Genomic DNA, 18018 nt, shown 5'->3' on the forward strand with positions numbered 1-18018 from the left:
ATTGAATCAAGGGACATGATATGTGAAGTGTTCTTTGAGCTTTCAACGAAGGACTCAGGTACATCGAAGAACAAAATGTCTGGATCTAGAGCTAATCTTCAAGCTCCAATCTTCACTATGTTAGCTTGAAGTTTGGTGCATTAGAATGAAAACTATCTTTAAATCCCACAATTTGTGGGGTTTTGTTGAAAATGGGTATGAACTTCCCTCAGATGAAAAGCAACTAGATGAGAAGTAGCTGATTGTTGCATAGGATCTTATTTCCAGAGAAAAAGCTTTGTGGTTGATTCAAAGTACAATGAGTAATGAAATTTCCCCCATAATTGCAAATGAGGAGATAGCTAAGGATGCTCGGGATGTACTAAAGCAGGAGTTCAAAGGTGAAATTGGTACTAGACTAAATATCCTCCAATTATAGATTAAAGTGTGCTAGATTGACTAGCCAAACCAACTAGCCAACTAAGTATAGATTCGTTAATTAAACACATACAAATCCAATGAATAAACTTAGTTTGCTACAAGTTAACGTAGTCAACAATAATACAATTTTTATTTCATAATAATGTGGTACAAACTTGAGCACAAACCCACATCAAATAATGGATTATATAACGTGTGAAACATATGATAATAAACTAGATATGTGGGCAAGTTCAAACTAAGAAGAACGCAAAGAAGTTAAACTCTGAAAGGTTGACTTGTTAGAGAACTAGTTAGCTATATATGAATTTCTCAGTTATGAGAAACACAATTCCAAGAATTAAACTTAATAGACTAGTACGTTTGACTGGTCAATATTTACCTAGATATCTCTTACGAGCAAATCACAAGCAAGAACATATTCACAAATCAGTTCAATTATCAAACAACAATTATAGCTTGTGATATTCACTACTAATTTACTAGATATGCCTGCAAGTTATGAAGAAGTAAACACAACAAGTTTTGACTAGAAAAACCTTTAACTGGGTTAAAAAATCAGGGACTCCACATCGTCCAATCCACTAGTGCAAATAAGGTTCATACAGAGTACCACAACAAGCTCAATTCCTAGATGTATTCTAAGGAACGGCTTTATACCTATGTGCAACTTCACTTGGACTCCTTGTGAAGCCACACTTGTGCATATGAGTGTTAATCTCTTCATATCAGGCTTTTGGAGCTTGTTTAAACTCATATAAAACCTTCTTAAGACAATAAACCTTGTCTTCATCTCCTGTTATTACAAAACTCTTTGGTTTCAACATAAATCTCTTCTTGTTGAACTGCATTAAGAAATGTTGACTTGACATGAAGTCGAAACAATTTCCAACTCCTTTGTATAGCAAGAGCAATCAAGGTCCTTATAGTATCTAACCTTGCAACTGGTGCAAAGGTCTCATTAAAATGAATAGCAAGCTTTCGAGAGTAGCCTTTGGCTATAAGCCTTGCCTTGTTCTTCTATATTGTCCCATTAAGGTTCAACTTGGTCTTGAAAACCCACTTGACACCAATAATGGGCTTGCCTGTTTGTCTGTCAACCAAATCCCAAGTTTTGTTCTTCTCAATCATTTCAATTTCTACCTCTATTGTTTTCTTCCAAGCACTGTTTGTTTCAACTTCTTCATACTTCTCAGGTTCAAACTACTTGTTTCTCTAAACTTAGTTTGTGAATCCACAAGTTCCAGTGACTGAGTATTACTCCCTTCTAACTAAAAATCTTCCTTAGTAGTCACTTGAGCTATTTTTGACTCGGGCACTTTGTACTTCTCATTCAAACTTAAATTCACAGGAAATGACAATTGGACATTTTCTTCATTTCTCCATTGCTATATTCCATTTTCATCAAAAACCACATTTCCTGACAAAAAAAAATCTTCTTAGTAGTTAAATTGTAGATCATGTAGCCTTTCTCAATTTTCCCATAAGCCCCTTTGATTGAAGCTTCATCCAACTTCTACCTCAATAGTCCTAGAAGGTGACAATAGCAAATGCATCCAAACACCTTGAGATGCTTGATTCTTGGTTTTTTACCATTGAATGCTTTAAATAGTGTTTTGTTTTCTAATGCTTTTGTTGGACGTTTATTGAAAATGTACATTGCAGTGTTAATTGCTTCACCATAGAAAGAACAAGGCAATATTTTGTCATGTTGCATATTCTTAGCCATTTTAAACTATGGTTTTATTCTTCTTCTCTGCATCACCATTTTATTGAGGAGAATAAGCCACATTGTTGTCTTTCAAGTCCCAAATCCTGATAAAAGTTTTGAAATCCAATAAAGTGTACTCTTCATCTCTATCACTTCTCTACTAAATGCCTCTCTGTGTTGCTTTCCTGCAACACATCCTTCACAAACTACATTTGATTTTCTTAGCTTAGTTAAGCTATGCACCATTTCCTCATCTGCTAGCATCTGAAAACTTTGGAAATTCAAATGATCAAATAGCTTGTGCCATTCCCAAACATCCTATTCAATTGTAACCTTCAGTGCCGTTGGACTCGTATCCTTTATAATGAAAGGAAAACATCTATTTTTAGTCATTTTCACAGTAGTCACATGATACTCAAGTTCAATGTCTTCAGATATTGCAACCTTGTCATCTCCAAAAACCAGAAAAAAAACCATGTTGAATCATTTGTCAACACTCAACAAGTTCTCATCTAATCTTGGAACTAGCATCACTTCTTTGATGTGCCTAGTACCATTCTTAGTCTCAATTACCAATTGCAATTTCGCAATAGCTTGCACAATTTGTCCATTTTCCATTTTAATTTGTGTAGTCACATTTTTGTCCACATTTATTAGCAATAATTCATGTGAGGTCATATGGTTACAGCAACCACTATCAATGAACCAAACATGTTCATCCTTAGCAATTGATGCAAAGTTGCAAGAAAACAAATATAGCAGTTTCTCTTCCAACTTCCTTGGCAAAAGGTACTTCTTACATTGCTTTGCTCCTGTGGTCCTTAACATTATGACCAAATTTGTCACATCAATGACATTTTGTCTTTCTTTTAAAACAATATTCACCAAAATGCAAGTTGCCAAAAGTCCTACAACTCTCCTTAAAGACATTAACTTTCACAACTGCATTAGTCTTCTCATTTGGTCTACAAATGCCTTTTTATCCTTATTCTTCCATGGTTTCTTTCATTTATGACCACTAGCCTATGATCTATTCTTCCCTTGCACATCAAGACTACTAAAGACTCACTCATTCACCTCACTGTCTTCAGAATGCCTAATTAATCTTAGCTCAGATCCCTTCTGTGTGGCTACAACCTCAATGGTATTAATTCCACTAACCTTCTTAGTCCCTTCTAGCACAGACATAATGTTATCATATTGTGGAGTAAGACTAATCAATAGATTCTCTACAATTCTCTTGTTAGATAGATCTTCAGCATACCTTTTCATTTAATTAATCAGTCTAAACAACCTAGTTACATAATCAGACAATGCTTCACCATTTCTTATTCTAGCATATTCAAAATCACAACGGATATCTTGAAGTTTCACAGTCATAACCTATGAGTCACCCTTGTACTCCTGCTTCAAGACATCATATGCTTCCTTTGCTGTCTCTTGATTGGCGATCCTAGAAAAAATATCATCGGACACATCACCTTGAATCAATCCCAGTGCCTTTGCATCTCTTGCAATGAGATCTTGGATTATGATTTTCTTGTTCTCTGAGGCTTCTTCATCAATATCCTCTCTAAGCTTAACTACTGTTACAAATTTTCACAAATTGTGGGATTTGAAAATTGCCTTCATCCTAATGCATCAGAAGTCATAGTTGACTTTAGTGTAGATTAGAGCTCGAAGCTTAGCTCCAGATCCAGCCATTTCTTATTTTGATTCAATTGAGTTTTTTGTTGAAAACCCGAGAACCAAAATCTTAGATCCACACCTCTTGATTCAAATCGAACCAAGTTTTAAGGCCATGTTAGTGGATTTAAGTCTGTATATTTCAAATTTGAGTGGTTGTTAGCTACTAGAAATCAAAGAGAATTTGATCTGCAAGTTGCAAAGAGTAGGTTGGAGATGAAAGGAAAAAAAAACAAAATAAAAAACGTTTATCTGAATATGCATTGAATTCTATTGCATTCAGTTACAACATCAACCGAATAATATGTGAGAAAATATAGTCGTTGCTAGCTCACACCTCAGCTAAGGCTAGACACGTGAGTTGCACATGGACAACTTAAACACATCAGTTGCTCGATTAAAAACGTTTTAGTCCTAGTCATCTATTACAACTAAGAACAATTACAAAGCATGAACAACAAGAACTAAGAAATCCAGAACACCAAAGTTCTTCAGCCTTCAATTTTTCATTCCATCTGCAATAATGCTTACATTTCAACAATTTCCAGCTCCTTATTCTGCTCCATCTACTAATTGACGGTGGCGTTTGCCATGGACCTGCACCATAGAGGAGTCTTTTTGATAATCAATGGCGATGATCGAGATTCTGGGGGTTAACTGGAAGCTCTTGTTCTTAGGTGATCCATGATTATTTTTTCAGGTCGTGGTTGTGGTGATGATGTCACTGAGGGCGATGAGGTTGTAGATGATCGAGATGTTGTCGGGGTCTTCTGGGACGATCTTGACCGTTCCGCGACGACGTCGTTATCGTTCAAAAGCTTCATGATTGATATAAATCGTTAACTAACAACTAATTAACTAAAGGGTTCTTTAGAGATAGGCCCTTGAAACTCTTATTTTTCAAACAAAAACCCACCTAATTTTAAACTTTCAAAAAATTCACAAATTAGTGGAGATTAATCTTGGAGCTTCATCTTCTAAATTCATGATTTGTTACCACTCAGGTGGTTTTTCAATTTTCTTAGAGCTTAATCTTCTAAAATTAATGGAGATTCGGGTCGGGGTCTGAATTTGATTAGGGTTTTACCATAATTAACTTACGAATTTATTAGGAGTAGGTTACGTTAGTTACTTGCAGTTTAAGTAACTTTCAAATGCTAAGTTCCATTTTAGGTTGGAATTTTTTTCCTGTTGCTATTTGGATTCAGTTGCCCTATATGTTTGATCCCTTTCTTTTCAAAACTTAGACGAAAATCTTTGTAACTTACAAATGTTACACTTTTGATATTTTCGTAGGTAAACTATCAAGTTAACTACTATTTTTGTACCATGTATTTGTTGTACCTATATCTTTATCTTTCAAGGACGTACATGTTGATGTAATGTGGGCTAGTTTTTCTTACTACATCTGTTAATCTATTTACTATTGATTTCACCCACGAAGTGCTATGTCAAAAAAACTAAAGTTAACTTAACGGTTAGACTAATAAATAAACCACTAGCATAAGGATTTGTAAATTTAAACTTTATGTTTGACAATTATATAACTAGGGCAGTGCAAAGTGTGATTGGAGTGAAAAAAAATTGCAAAAATGCTACCATTAGCCAACCAATTGTGTTGAACAAAATGTATGAATAAAAAAACTGTATGTAAATTATTCACCAATCATATTCAGATTTTTTATCAATTTATTTTATAATAAGCAGGTTTGTCTTGAATAATTATAAAGATAGTTCAAATTGCTAGGTGCTGACCTTGATTAATTAATAATTCATTTATACATTAAAAAACTAGAACATAGGCATAATTTGACATTCTACATTTCCAAATGGAATGCACGTCCTAAGTAGTGCTCTTCCACCCTAGCCAGCTACTTCCCAAACAAAAGACCCATTTGATATATATATATATATATATATATATATGTACATTTGCTTCCTCCTTAATCGAGAGAGAGAGAGAGAGCGAGAGAGAGAGAGAGAGAGAGCGGAATGATGAGAGCCATGGTGGTGCTGTTATTTGCAGTGGTATTTATTGCCATGGGTTGCAGCAGCAGCCACACAGTTGAAGCTTTTAATTATGAAGAACCCAAAACCAAAACCATACATGTAGGTGGGAAAGTACTATGCCAAGATTGCACCCAAGGTTGGAACGAATGGGTTCACGGCGCCAGGCCCATCAAAGGTATATATTTCTTTGAATAAACCTTCGCTCCTTTTAAGGACAGAAGTCATATTTGAAACATTTCTTTTTGTCATTATCATGTAGAAATGTTATTTTTAAAAAACTTCATTCGATCTGTAGACCATTTAGTTATCAATTTAAATAAAATAAATAGATGTTTCATCACTTGTCACCACGATCGTCATTTTGTTCAACACACACACACACATATATATATATATATATATGGATAGTTAAACGGTCTCCAAATTGGATGATTCTTCTAAAAAGAATGAACCTGGGACAATTTACTGAATGAACAGTTCCGATTATGAATACTTTGAATGGTTAAATGATGTCACGTTAGTAGGAAGGAAGAACTCTTTCCTGAAAAGGAGGGCTTTCCTAAAAAATTAGAGAAGTGAATATTGTCTTTATCTTGGTTGTAAATGAGTTGTACTAGTCATAGTCGCCCATACCGGGTCATAGACTTGTAAATTGGGCTGGGCCAGACCAACCCTAAGAGGCCAAGGGCCAAGCCTTACTCGACTATAGGCCCTAGCAATTAAATGGGTGAGGCTGGGCTGACCCTATGCCATTTTTACAAGCCTATGATTTGTATTGTGAAATCTACAAGTAATAACCATTCATGGGCATGGATAATGAAGAGTACGAATTTAAGTAATAGTATTGTTGCAGGTGGGAAGGTGTCTATGACATGCATGGATGAGAGAAGCAGGGTTGTATTCTATGCAAGCGATCTGACAGACGAAAAAGGCCAATTCAACTTGATCATGAACAAGTACACAACCAACGGCAAAGAAGTGAATGCCAATCGATGCTCACTGAGGCTGGTGTCTTGCCCAGATGCCACGTGTAACGTTCCAACTAATTTCGGAGGAGGCCGGTCGGGAGTGAAGCTAAATCGGCCGAGTTTGGTGTATAGAGATTTGGTGAAGTACACTCTCGGTCCATTCTATTACACCAGTCCTATGTGCGAGAAACCTGACACTACTCGTTATGATGATCGTGGCAATGGACGTAACTACTAATTATTATAACAAGTACGCTTCTTTAGTACTTTTGTTTTGTTTTTTACGTAACTTTCCCCTTAAATTTGTTTCTACAACTATAATTGGATGAAATCAAATGTTTCTTAAGTGGAAAATGATTTCGGACATTAATTTTACTTTCTGCACATCCGTGATTTTTTTCCCACTTTGATTCTCTGTTAAGTTGTTAAATCCAAGGACAATAAATAAAAAGGAGAAAATAAAGTGCAAGAATCAATTTCCTTCTCGAGCACTTAATCAACTAGATAACTAATTGAGCCTAACCTAGTTGACTCGAATTCATCTTAAGTTGGATTGGGTTTGAACCTTGATAAAATCCATACTTAATTGTAAAAAATGGTATAGAATTGGATTGACCTACCAAAGTGCCCAATTCATCTAAGTTGCATAAAAACTTATATAAAATGGGTTCACCATTATTTGACATCCCAATTTGGCATGTAGTTTTTTTCCAAATGACAGTGCGTCAATCATTTATGCACCATAATTGCAATGAAACCGTTTCACGTAACTTGTTCTCATGCACACATCGATAAACCCACACCAACTATCTCATATGTGGGCCCACACAAACCCTACTCTAGTCTTAACTCTAATCCTTATAGGTTACAGACTAAGAATATAGACTTCCCGCCAAAACTAATTTTAAATTCATATTTCCATTTCAAGATCACTCCCTAAACAACTGATTAAGTTGATGACCGTGTTTATACCAAAACCTCATGCAACATCGAACTACTGCAAACTACTCGATCATCCCTCTTAAAAAATGGTTGCAAACCGTAGCAGCAACACCACCTGTTGAGGCATAAGCTTTACTACTATTGGAATTGAAGGATGGAAGCTTGAAGATCATAGTTGATGCAATAGTTTTATAGCTTTTGTTCTTAAGTTTTGAATTTGTAGTGAATTGTAATGGATGGTCACGATTATATCTAGAGGGTGTATAATGCGTCACCTGTCCAATTTGATGTAAGTGTTTAAGTTGCTCATATGCAACTCACTTGACCTATATTAGCTGAGGTGTGAGCTAACAAGAACTATATTTCCTCACACCACTAGCATGTTTGGCACAACCTAATCAAGGAATCCAGCATAGATTTTCTCCTTGACGTTTCACACTTTGCTTCTTCTACCTTCTTTAACTTTTGCTCTTTGAAGTGTGTTCATCACATTCTCTTGGATTTCCAGAGTACGAAACCAACTAGAATTACAATAAATCAACCTTTAAAACACTAACATGGCCTTAGAGCTTGGTTCAAATTGAATCAAGGGGTGTGATCTGTGAAGTGTTCTTTGAGCTTTCAACGAAGGACTCAAGTACATCGAAGAACAAAATGTTTGGATCTAGAGTTTATCTTCGAGCTCCAATCTTCACTGGTGTTACCTTGAAATTTGGTCCATTAGAATGAAGACTATCTTTAAATCCCACAATCTGTGGGGTTTTGTTGAAAATGAGTATGAACTTCCCTCATATGAGAAGCAAATGGATGAGAAGCAACTGATTGTTGCATAGGATTTTATTTCTAGGGATGCAAAAGCTCTGGGGTTGATTCAAAGTACAATGAGTGATGCAATTTCCCCTAGAATTGCAAATGAGGAGATAGCTAAGGATGCTTGGGATGTACTAAAGCAGGAGTTCAAAGGTGAAATTGGCTCCAGGCAAAATATCTTGCAATTATAAAGTAAAGTGTGCTGGATTGACTAACCAAACCAACTAGTCAACTAAGTATACATTCACTAAATAAACACATACAAATCCAATGAATAAACTTAGTTTGCTACAAGTTAACCTAGTCAACAATAATACAGTTCTTATTTCATAATAATGTGGTACAAACTTGAGCACAAGCCCACATCAAATAATGGATTATATAATGCGTGAAACATATGATAATAAACTAGATATGTGGGCAAGTTCAAACTAAGAAGAACGTAAAGAAATTAAACTCTGAAAGGTTGACTTGTTAGAGAACTAGTCAGCTATATATGAATTTCTCAGTTACGAGAATCACAATTCCAAGAATTAAACTTAATAGACTAGTACGTCTGACTGGTCAATATCTACCCAGATATCTCTTACGAGCAAATCACAAGCAAGAACATATTCATAAATCAATTCACTTCTCAAACAACAATTATAAGTTGTGATATTCACTAGTAATTTACTAGATATGCATGGAAGTATTGAAGAAGTAAACACAATAAGTTTTGACCGGAAAAACCCCTAACTGGGTTAAAAAGTCGGGGACTCCACATAGTTCAATCCACTAGTGAAAATAATGCTCATACGAAGTACCACAACAAGCTCAATTCCTAAATCTATTCTAAGGAATAGCTTTATACCTATGTGCAACCTTACTTTGCGTGAGCTGGGGAAGTCTTCAACCTTCACAAGAGAGCATCTCCATCCCTTGAGCTCATTTCCTTGTAGCACCGAGACCAACACAATATATGTAGAATGACATGATATGTGGATTCAAATGATCACAAGTCAGTTTCTCTAGTTTAACAATTGAAGGAAGAAACTAACTTAGAATCCAAACCAAGGTCTTTATGAAGATTTGAAACTAAGATCTAGATCATGGACAATGCAATCCTTTTTTAGAGATGATGTGGGTGAGTTAGCACAAGATTTAAGACATCAAAAAGTGTATGCAGCTAGGGTTTCTCAGAAACAAGAATTGGAGGCTCGAAGAGCTTACGCCACTCTCTTGAAAATGCAATTTATCTAACCCAAAACAAATGAGCTTCTTAGAAGATTTAAGCAAGCATTTTTATGGATCGTTTTATAAATATTCAATGAAGAACTTTACCTAGAAAATGCTTGATGCTCCTAGGAGATCTGAGTTGGAGAGAAAAAATAAAGACACTCTTTAAACAAAAAATAATAAAAAAATCTTTCTCACCAATGAGGAAATGAAATCCTCCAACCCTGTTAAACAAAAACTTTTGATTGTTGCAGACAAGAGTACAAAAAGACACTTGTCAAATGTAAAAGTAATATGAGCAAATCAATGGTAAAAAGCTTAACCAGTATAAAAGGTGTCACTCAGCCCATGTGGGCTACCTTAAATTGTATGCTTAGCTTGCATGAAAAGAATGAGCAATTTTGACAGGACAACTTCACTAGTAAGAATTTAGACATGAAATGTATATGCATGTATAAACCTTACTTGAGTTGAGGCAACACTATTTGCACTTTGATCTTCCATAACCCAGACTTTCGATCCAAGTATCCTAAAGTTTAATATAAGGAATATTGATCTAAAGAGCATGTGTGGTACATAATTACAAGATTGACAAGGAAAGCCAAAACAACTAAGTCTAGACTTTAGAAAAGGTGATTCTCAAGTCATGGCAGTGAAATTACAAGGTATACATCGTGATTTTGAGTATGCTAGAATGACGAATAATGAATCTCTATCTGATTACTTGGCTAGATTGTTTGCTTTAGTAAATCAAATGAAGATGTATGGTGAAGAACCGTCAAATAATAGGATTGTAGATAAGTTGTTAATTAGTTTATCAATGATGAACAAAGAAAATCACTGAAATAGATCCCAATGAGGTAGTGCTACACTCAAGGGGTTGAACAAAGGTTGATTAGGCATTATGAGGATAATGAAGTGTCTGAAGGGGCTTTCAGCAGCCTTAGTTTGAAAGGAAAATCAGGTTCACATGCTGATGGATATATTAGTAGCATAGGAAACCAGACGGTGCTGTAAAAGTAAAAATTGTGCCTAGGTTTTCAAATATTGAACTCCGGATTTTGATTCGAGACCACATATTTCTTTTGATTCGAATGTGGAATCTAATTCCAGATAATTTCAATACTCATTCTAGGTAAGTAAACATCGTACCAAAAACGGACTCTAAATTGGGAAGCTTAAATTGAGTTTACTGTTCACTCTATTTCGAACAAAGTTTATAAGCCTTGGATGTCCAAATGAGAAAACAACAATGTTTATACACAGAATTACTATAAAAAAATTAATATTAATGTGATAGGGAAAATAGATGCTCAAATTATACACGAACAAGCAACGATCACCATGGTACTTTTTATCGACCTTTTCAATGAAGTTTCAACTAAAATGTATACAAGTTACTAAGGTAATATGTTCACCCTATTGAAGATGTTTTGGCGGCAAGATGAACAAGCGCTCGCTTGTGGTAAGTGGTACGAAGCTTCTTGTACTTTTCCACAAAAGTCCCAAGATCACCCTCCTTGTCAAGGAACTGCTGGTGCAGAGCTTCAGATTCCTCCTCTGTCGTATTCAGTGATTCTGCACGCACGGAAAAAAAATTTCATCTACCAACAAATTTGATTGCAATTCATGCATGCATGATATTGATGACTAATAAGGCACACGAGAATACTGAATTACTGTACAGTTTCATATTATCTTTACTACATGCCTTGAAGCCTTTGAAGAAGAGAAGACGGGGAACATAGCTTCAACGTTTCTTCTTTCTTTCTCTCGAGTTCATTTAGCCTCTCCTGAGCAGCAGCCAACTCTGTTGTTCTAATTATTCTGCACTGTGACCACAAAAGATAAAGGAGAAAAAGATACAAGATCAAAAACAACGATTTTGCAACTAGTGTGAGAAGAAAGACAATGGCAAAAGCTTACCTGGTTTCTAAGTTCCACCATCTGCGGTTCTTTTTCCAAGTTTTCCCCTGTTTTATAAAATAAAATTATAATTTGTTTTCCCATGTATAATCCACTAGCAGGAGACAAATATAATTAAAATAGGCCAGACACTGAAACAGAGAACTCACTGGATAACTGCAGAGTTTCCCTCCGTAGCTCCTCTCTTAGCTGATGTGGTCAGTAGAAGAAACAAAAAGAAAGAACAGAATAAAGATATGTCCGGAAACTCAAGTATTCAAACAAAGAAACTCAAGTATAAATATGGTGTAGCCCCAAAGCAAGACAGCAATTACAGTTCATTAAGAGCTTGCTAAATTAAAAGGTAAGTGTTGAGTCTACTAAGATCAATGTGCGGGTGTGCATCAGCAGTTGAACCTTAAACAGAAAGGGTACGACAGAAAAAGTGAAGTTCAAACTTACATTATTTTGAATTTTGACCTGATCGAGTGAAATAAAAAATTGCTGGTATGCATTCTTGTCAGACAAAAGCTTCCGTAGGTCCTCAACACTGATCACATTAATAGGGAAAACATAATGACTAGTTACTAGTTATTTGACAAAAAATTGATAAGAATTACATATGATCTGGGAGAGTTATATCTGCCGTACTCGAGATACTGAGACGAACACCAAAAAACTAAAAGTTACAGAGCATTATAAATGTTTTTGAGAACATGAATCTCTCAATCATATACATTAAGAAATAACAAATTCACTTACTGAACAACATTTCATTTGACAAATATGCTCTTTCAAAGGTTGATTAAAACAATGATTGAGTAAACAGATCCTATCTTGATAGGTAAAACATAATCTCTAAGCTTGGGCTTACGCCTAAAGTAAATACAAATTTCTTTTTTCTCGTATTCAGTCACCAACTTCTTTTCAACATTCTTCAGTACATCTAACAGTTCTGCGCTTTGTTTTTACAAGAACGAGTTCAAACAAAACTACCAACTACCCTAGACAAACACCAAGTACAGTTAAAATTCACTGCATAATCATCTCCAAATTTTAATGTACAATCTTAAACAAAGGAAGTGACAAGTTGATATGTAACAACCGATAAATGAGGTGTGCTATAGCTAAGAACATTGTTGATCAGCTCCGAAACAGAAAAATCATCATTACCATGTAATCATGAGATTCCGACAGCACCATTATCCTTACCTCTTGTCCTTCAGAACGGAAATAACACCGGCAGCTTCGGCGGGAGAAACATGTAACGCAGACTGTGCCCTTTCTGTTGGCCTTTGGTAACTTATACTGCTAGACGACGTGCTACTCGGTGTCCCAGGGCGAGAAGAAGTCGGAGAACTAACTACAGATGGAGGGTACCATGACTGTGAAGGAGTAACAACCTCCGGACGCGGCTGAGTAGGTTCCTCCTGAGATCCCCTGTGGACGTAAACACGGTTAGGAACTTAGATCTTCAGCCTCTCCAACACACATCACCAATCAAATGACTGGATTACGAAAGCTCCAACGGAAAGCTTCAATTTCCGCTAATGATTTTACAAACCGATTTCAGTAACAAAACCCATCAATTCGCAGAACAAATTGGGGATTTGGACACCGACCCATTAACGAAAACGCCGTAAAATCAATCACCGGAATCAGAATTTAACCCTAGGATTAACGGAGCTACGGTTCAAATTTCAAACCCTAAATTACACCGAGAAGAGAAGAATTACCAGAACTTGAAGATGGACATGGCTTTGGGAGAGCTTGACGACTCCGATCAATCAAGGTGGGTACGGAATGGAATCGAATCGAATCGACGAAAAGATTGAACTGTATGGACGAGGAGGAGGAGGAATTTGGAAGCTTAAACAGTCCAGTTACGTTCGAGAGAAAATTCAAAGGTTTACGCCTCCGACGATTTTGTATTTCGCGCGTGGCTTTGTGCAAGTGGTCGAAGACGTGTGAGAAGATGGGAAAGATCGCAGAAGATGACTTGGAGTGAAATTGGGCCTATCTGGAGCCCAAAACTATGGGTGTTCATGTGTTCGTTGGGCAAGCGTTTTCTACGTGCGGACTGCACTTTGTGGACTTTGGGTGCGGACCGGATTTGATCTGAATGGCTAAAACAAATCTATCAAAATGAGCGAAGAGTGAAACCGGGTTCTAAATGATCCGTCATTGATAAAAAAATGGGTAACTGCAACTGTTTCAAAATTTTGGGATATAAACTCGTCCTTTCCGAGCTATCTCAAAAATTCGACCCAGGATCGGCTGTCTCGAAGTGGGTGTCTCCTTTCATGTCTCGTTGCTAATATTGCTACACGTGTCCTTACACCTACCAGAGCATTCACACCGTTAAATACTATATGAAAGTATAATTAAAAATAAAAAAGAAGATTAATTTCATAAAGTCCTTCTGCCATTAAAAGTCTAAACCCATTAATTTAAGCGAGTCGTCTTCCTCCTGCTCTCTTCAATCCGCCACTGCTCATCTTGATCTCAGGAGCAATCTCGTCTCCTTGCTCTCTTCAATGATTTGTGTTGATGAAATCTTTGTTAAATTCATGAATTAACTTGATATTGCTTTAAGTCATGAAGCTTTATTCACTGTAGATGTATTGTTATGAAAATTTGTTGACATGTTGTGTTAAGGGTATGCATTGTTGAATTTGGTTGTGTTCAGGGTATATATTATTGATTTTGATTGTGTTGAATGCATGTATTGTTATGTATACAAGATATGGCTACTGAGGGGGTTCAACTAGTAACAAAAGAGGAAGAATCATATAGGGGAATGTTTAACAACCTTTCTCAAGTAAGTCATGTCCTTCGGGGAGTGTGATGCTGATTCCGATGATCTGATAGTCAAATTGCTGAAGCGAAGCTCAAATTTTGTGCTAACTCACGTGTTGTAACTGTGTGGCATCAAAAGTGTGTCGAACAAAAGTCCATCTTGGTTAAGTTACAACAAAAGTTGAACAAGGCGTTGTACAAATAGGCCAAGTACAAACACCAAATACATCACCAAAAATGTAAGTACGATGAGTTGGTTCTAAAAGAGGAGGAAGTTGTATGTCGTAGGTCAATCAAATTATGGGCGACGAAGCAGCTCCAACAAGAGTGTGACACCGCTTTCTATGATGGGTTTGAGAAATTTTGTTCGTATCTCTATGGTAACCACAAGGGATATGATTGGGAATGCGTATTGCCCTCACACGTGGATGACATCGTTAGAGATGGTGGTGACTATAAGTAGCATGAGTACGTAAAGGCGGCTCACAAGGCACCTAATGATCATCAGAGTGAAATTTGCCTTCTTAGATATTTACGACTCGTTATTTTGTACATTTTGCACAATGTTTTTAAGTGTATCATAATTTCAAGCTTCATTTAGTGATTCAAGAATTATTTTCGTAAATGTTCATAAGGTGCCACAAATATTCATATATATATATATATATATTCAATCACAAGTCACAGTTGGTGTATCACAATTTCCATTAGTACTGTGACATATATATACATTCTAAAACAACCAACTATGGCCACAACAAAAGAATAGTTCATCCCCCTGCAAACTTAACACATCTTGTATAAAAAAAGGATATGTCACAAATTACTTTTCAAATCGTGTTTAATGGGTCATTAAGCATATATTGGTAAAAAGCGTCTAGCACTACCGAATTTTCAACGGTCACATCAGTGTTACTATTTTGGGTTGGTTGCAAATTAGGCACAGGGTCAACATTTTCATTTTCCTTGGTAACATCATCGGCATCAGCGCTCGGTGTGGCCTCTGTGTGTTCTTAGGTAACATCTCGTATACATTGGTGTGTGTCAAACACAATCACATCACCAAAACGGCCATAACCACGTCGTGATTCCATTTTCAATTTCGTTTCAACTCATCTTTTACTGTTGGTACCACAAATTCAACCCTCCATGTACCAAATTGATCTCCAACATCTACATCCTCTCTTTCCTCCATTATTTCTTCTATTAATATCTTATCCCCATCGAATTATACTTCAATTTACCTACTACAAATCTACTCGATTAAAACTAAACTTATCACAACCCATCACCAGTTTTGCACCTATATATCTAGGATTCAAATTCACGATTTCAACCAAGTTCAGTGGTAACCACCTAACATCATGGATTCAAATCCCATAATTATAAGTACTGTACACACGTACCTGATGGTGGTTTTCAGAACCAAAATGAAACATAAATGGATTTACTATTGGCTCAAAACTGACTTTCACATTCTAGGTTTCTTCAGAGGTTCTGGATGAACCACCCTTATGAACTCCAATCCAACAAGAGCTTTAATTCACCTGAAATCAAACACTTCGGCACCTCACTAGCTCCCTTTCTCTGCCTCTCTTTCCTCACGAAGACAACCCTAATCTCTCCCTCTCGCCGACTAAAACACACCCAATGAGCCAAAAAAATTAAAGGTATAAAATCACCAGGTCACAAGTGAAACAGAGCTTCGATCAACCTGAAATTGATTCCTCACCCCAACTCCCTTTCTCTACCTCTCCCTCTTCAATGCGCGAATAAACCCTTAGCTCCCATTTTCTCTTCAACAAAAACATACCCAGTGAATAAAAATAATTAAAAGTTTTGAACTACACCGGGTCACAATAACTTGGTTTTGTTGTGAGCTTAGCAAATCGTGACAGTTGAATTTCGGTCCGCATGCATAGTCTAGGCGCAAGGCCGCACCTTACAAACGCCATAGAAAAATAAGGGAAGTGTACAGAGAGAAAATATGAGCGTGAAAATCAATATTTTATACCTTGATTTGGTGAAGATTGAAATGTATATTGACCAAAGAAATGCTTGTATGGAATGAACCCATGGTTGCCATGATATTTGGCTAAGTGATTCTGTAGGGAAACTTATGCACCTTAGAGCAACTCCACCCATGGAGCCCTCCCCCCTGGCAATCCACTATTGAATCCACCCTATTGAACAATAACTGCCTTTAATGAACAGTAACTGCCCTTAATGAACAGTAATTGCCATTTGCACCTCCACCATTGGAGCCCTCCCCCTGGCAATAGGCAATAAAATATTAGTTTTTTTTGTTTGTTTAAATAATACAAAATAAAATTATTTGTAATTTCAGATAAGATTTTTTAAATCGTTCTCGTTGCGCCACGTGTCATTTTATAAAAAAAACAATTATTTAGCGATGGATTTCGATAAGATTTTTATCCAATGTCATCGTGCCACGTGTCATTATCTTTTGAGAATCTTGTTTAAAGATTTCGATCAGATTTTAACTCGTTCAAAATTGTGTCACGTGTCATTATCCGAAAAGATAATTATTGGAGATCGATTTCGATAAGATTTTTATCCAATACGATCGTGCCACGTGTCATTATCTTTTCAGAATCTTTGAGGATAGATTTCGATCAGATTTTTAACGAATGACGGCATGCCACGTGGCCTTATCTACAATCCAATCCTTTCTGAATCGTCCATATAATCCACCATCCATCTTCACAAACCTCACACCAATTTTCTCAACATCTCTATCTCATTATTCATAGTTTCTGCTTCTTCTTCACCATCCATCCTTACAATGGCTTTTTCTTCATCAAGGATGATGTGGGAAATCGATCAGCAAGAGGAAGAATTGTTTAACCAATCTGAAGGAATGTTCAACCTTCAGATAACCGAAAATGAGATGGAAGAGGATGAGGAGCATAGAAGGAGAGATGACGAAACAAGAATGGCCAGAGCCTCACATTCCCGTTGAGTCATCCAGACTGTTGCTCAGATATGCAGGCCCAGCCGTTCAAGAAACCTTGATAGAAGCAAGCAACGACGGGGTGAAGAGCTGTTGGACGATTACTTTGTCCATAACAGTGCATTTCCTGATACGTACTTCAGACGCCGTTTTAGAATGAAACGACATTTGTTCAACAGAATCATGACTGATGTTTGCAACCATGATTCTTACTTTGTGCAAAAGAATGATGCTTGTGGTGTTATGTGTCTCTTGCCTCAGCAAAAAATCACTGCTGCGTTGCGGATGCTTGCGTATGGAGCATCTGCAGACCAAGTGGATGAGATAACGAGGATGGGGAAATCAACCATTCTTGAGGCCCTTATGAGGTTTTACGGAGCAGTTGAATTTTTGTACACCGCAGAGTACCTCCAAAAACCTACTCACATGGACTTGCAAAGGCTTCTGAAGAAGGGCGAGATGCGAGGTTTTCTTGGGATGATAGGAAGCATCGATTGTATGCACTGGACGTGGAAAAACTATCCAAGTGCATGACAAGGCGCATATAGGGACAGAAAATGAGCAAAATCTATCAT

General features: G+C 36.7%; 2 protein-coding genes across 2 annotated transcripts; one reads left to right on the top strand and one right to left on the bottom strand.

Moving 5' to 3' along the window:
- Window positions 1-5772: 5772 nt before the first annotated feature.
- On the top strand, window positions 5773-7271 carry LOC103454732 (proline-rich protein 1). The gene is made up of 2 exons (XM_008394331.4): window positions 5773-6002; window positions 6681-7271. The coding sequence occupies exons 1-2, from the start codon at window positions 5810-5812 to the stop codon at window positions 7031-7033; spliced, it is 546 nt and encodes a 181-aa protein (XP_008392553.3). The 5' UTR covers window positions 5773-5809; the 3' UTR covers window positions 7034-7271.
- Window positions 7272-10969: 3698 nt separating this feature from the next.
- LOC103454731 (vacuolar protein-sorting-associated protein 37 homolog 1-like) lies at window positions 10970-13640 on the bottom strand. The gene is made up of 7 exons (XM_008394330.4): window positions 13407-13640; window positions 12883-13110; window positions 12133-12220; window positions 11841-11880; window positions 11692-11738; window positions 11477-11597; window positions 10970-11343 (listed from the first exon to the last, which is right to left on the bottom strand). The coding sequence occupies exons 1-7, from the start codon at window positions 13424-13426 to the stop codon at window positions 11180-11182; spliced, it is 708 nt and encodes a 235-aa protein (XP_008392552.1). The 5' UTR covers window positions 13427-13640; the 3' UTR covers window positions 10970-11179.
- Between the last annotated feature and the right edge of the window lie 4378 nt (window positions 13641-18018).

This window comes from Malus domestica, chromosome 14 (genome assembly GCF_042453785.1).
Source record: "Malus domestica chromosome 14, GDT2T_hap1".
Lineage (NCBI taxonomy): Eukaryota > Viridiplantae > Streptophyta > Magnoliopsida > Rosales > Rosaceae > Malus > Malus domestica.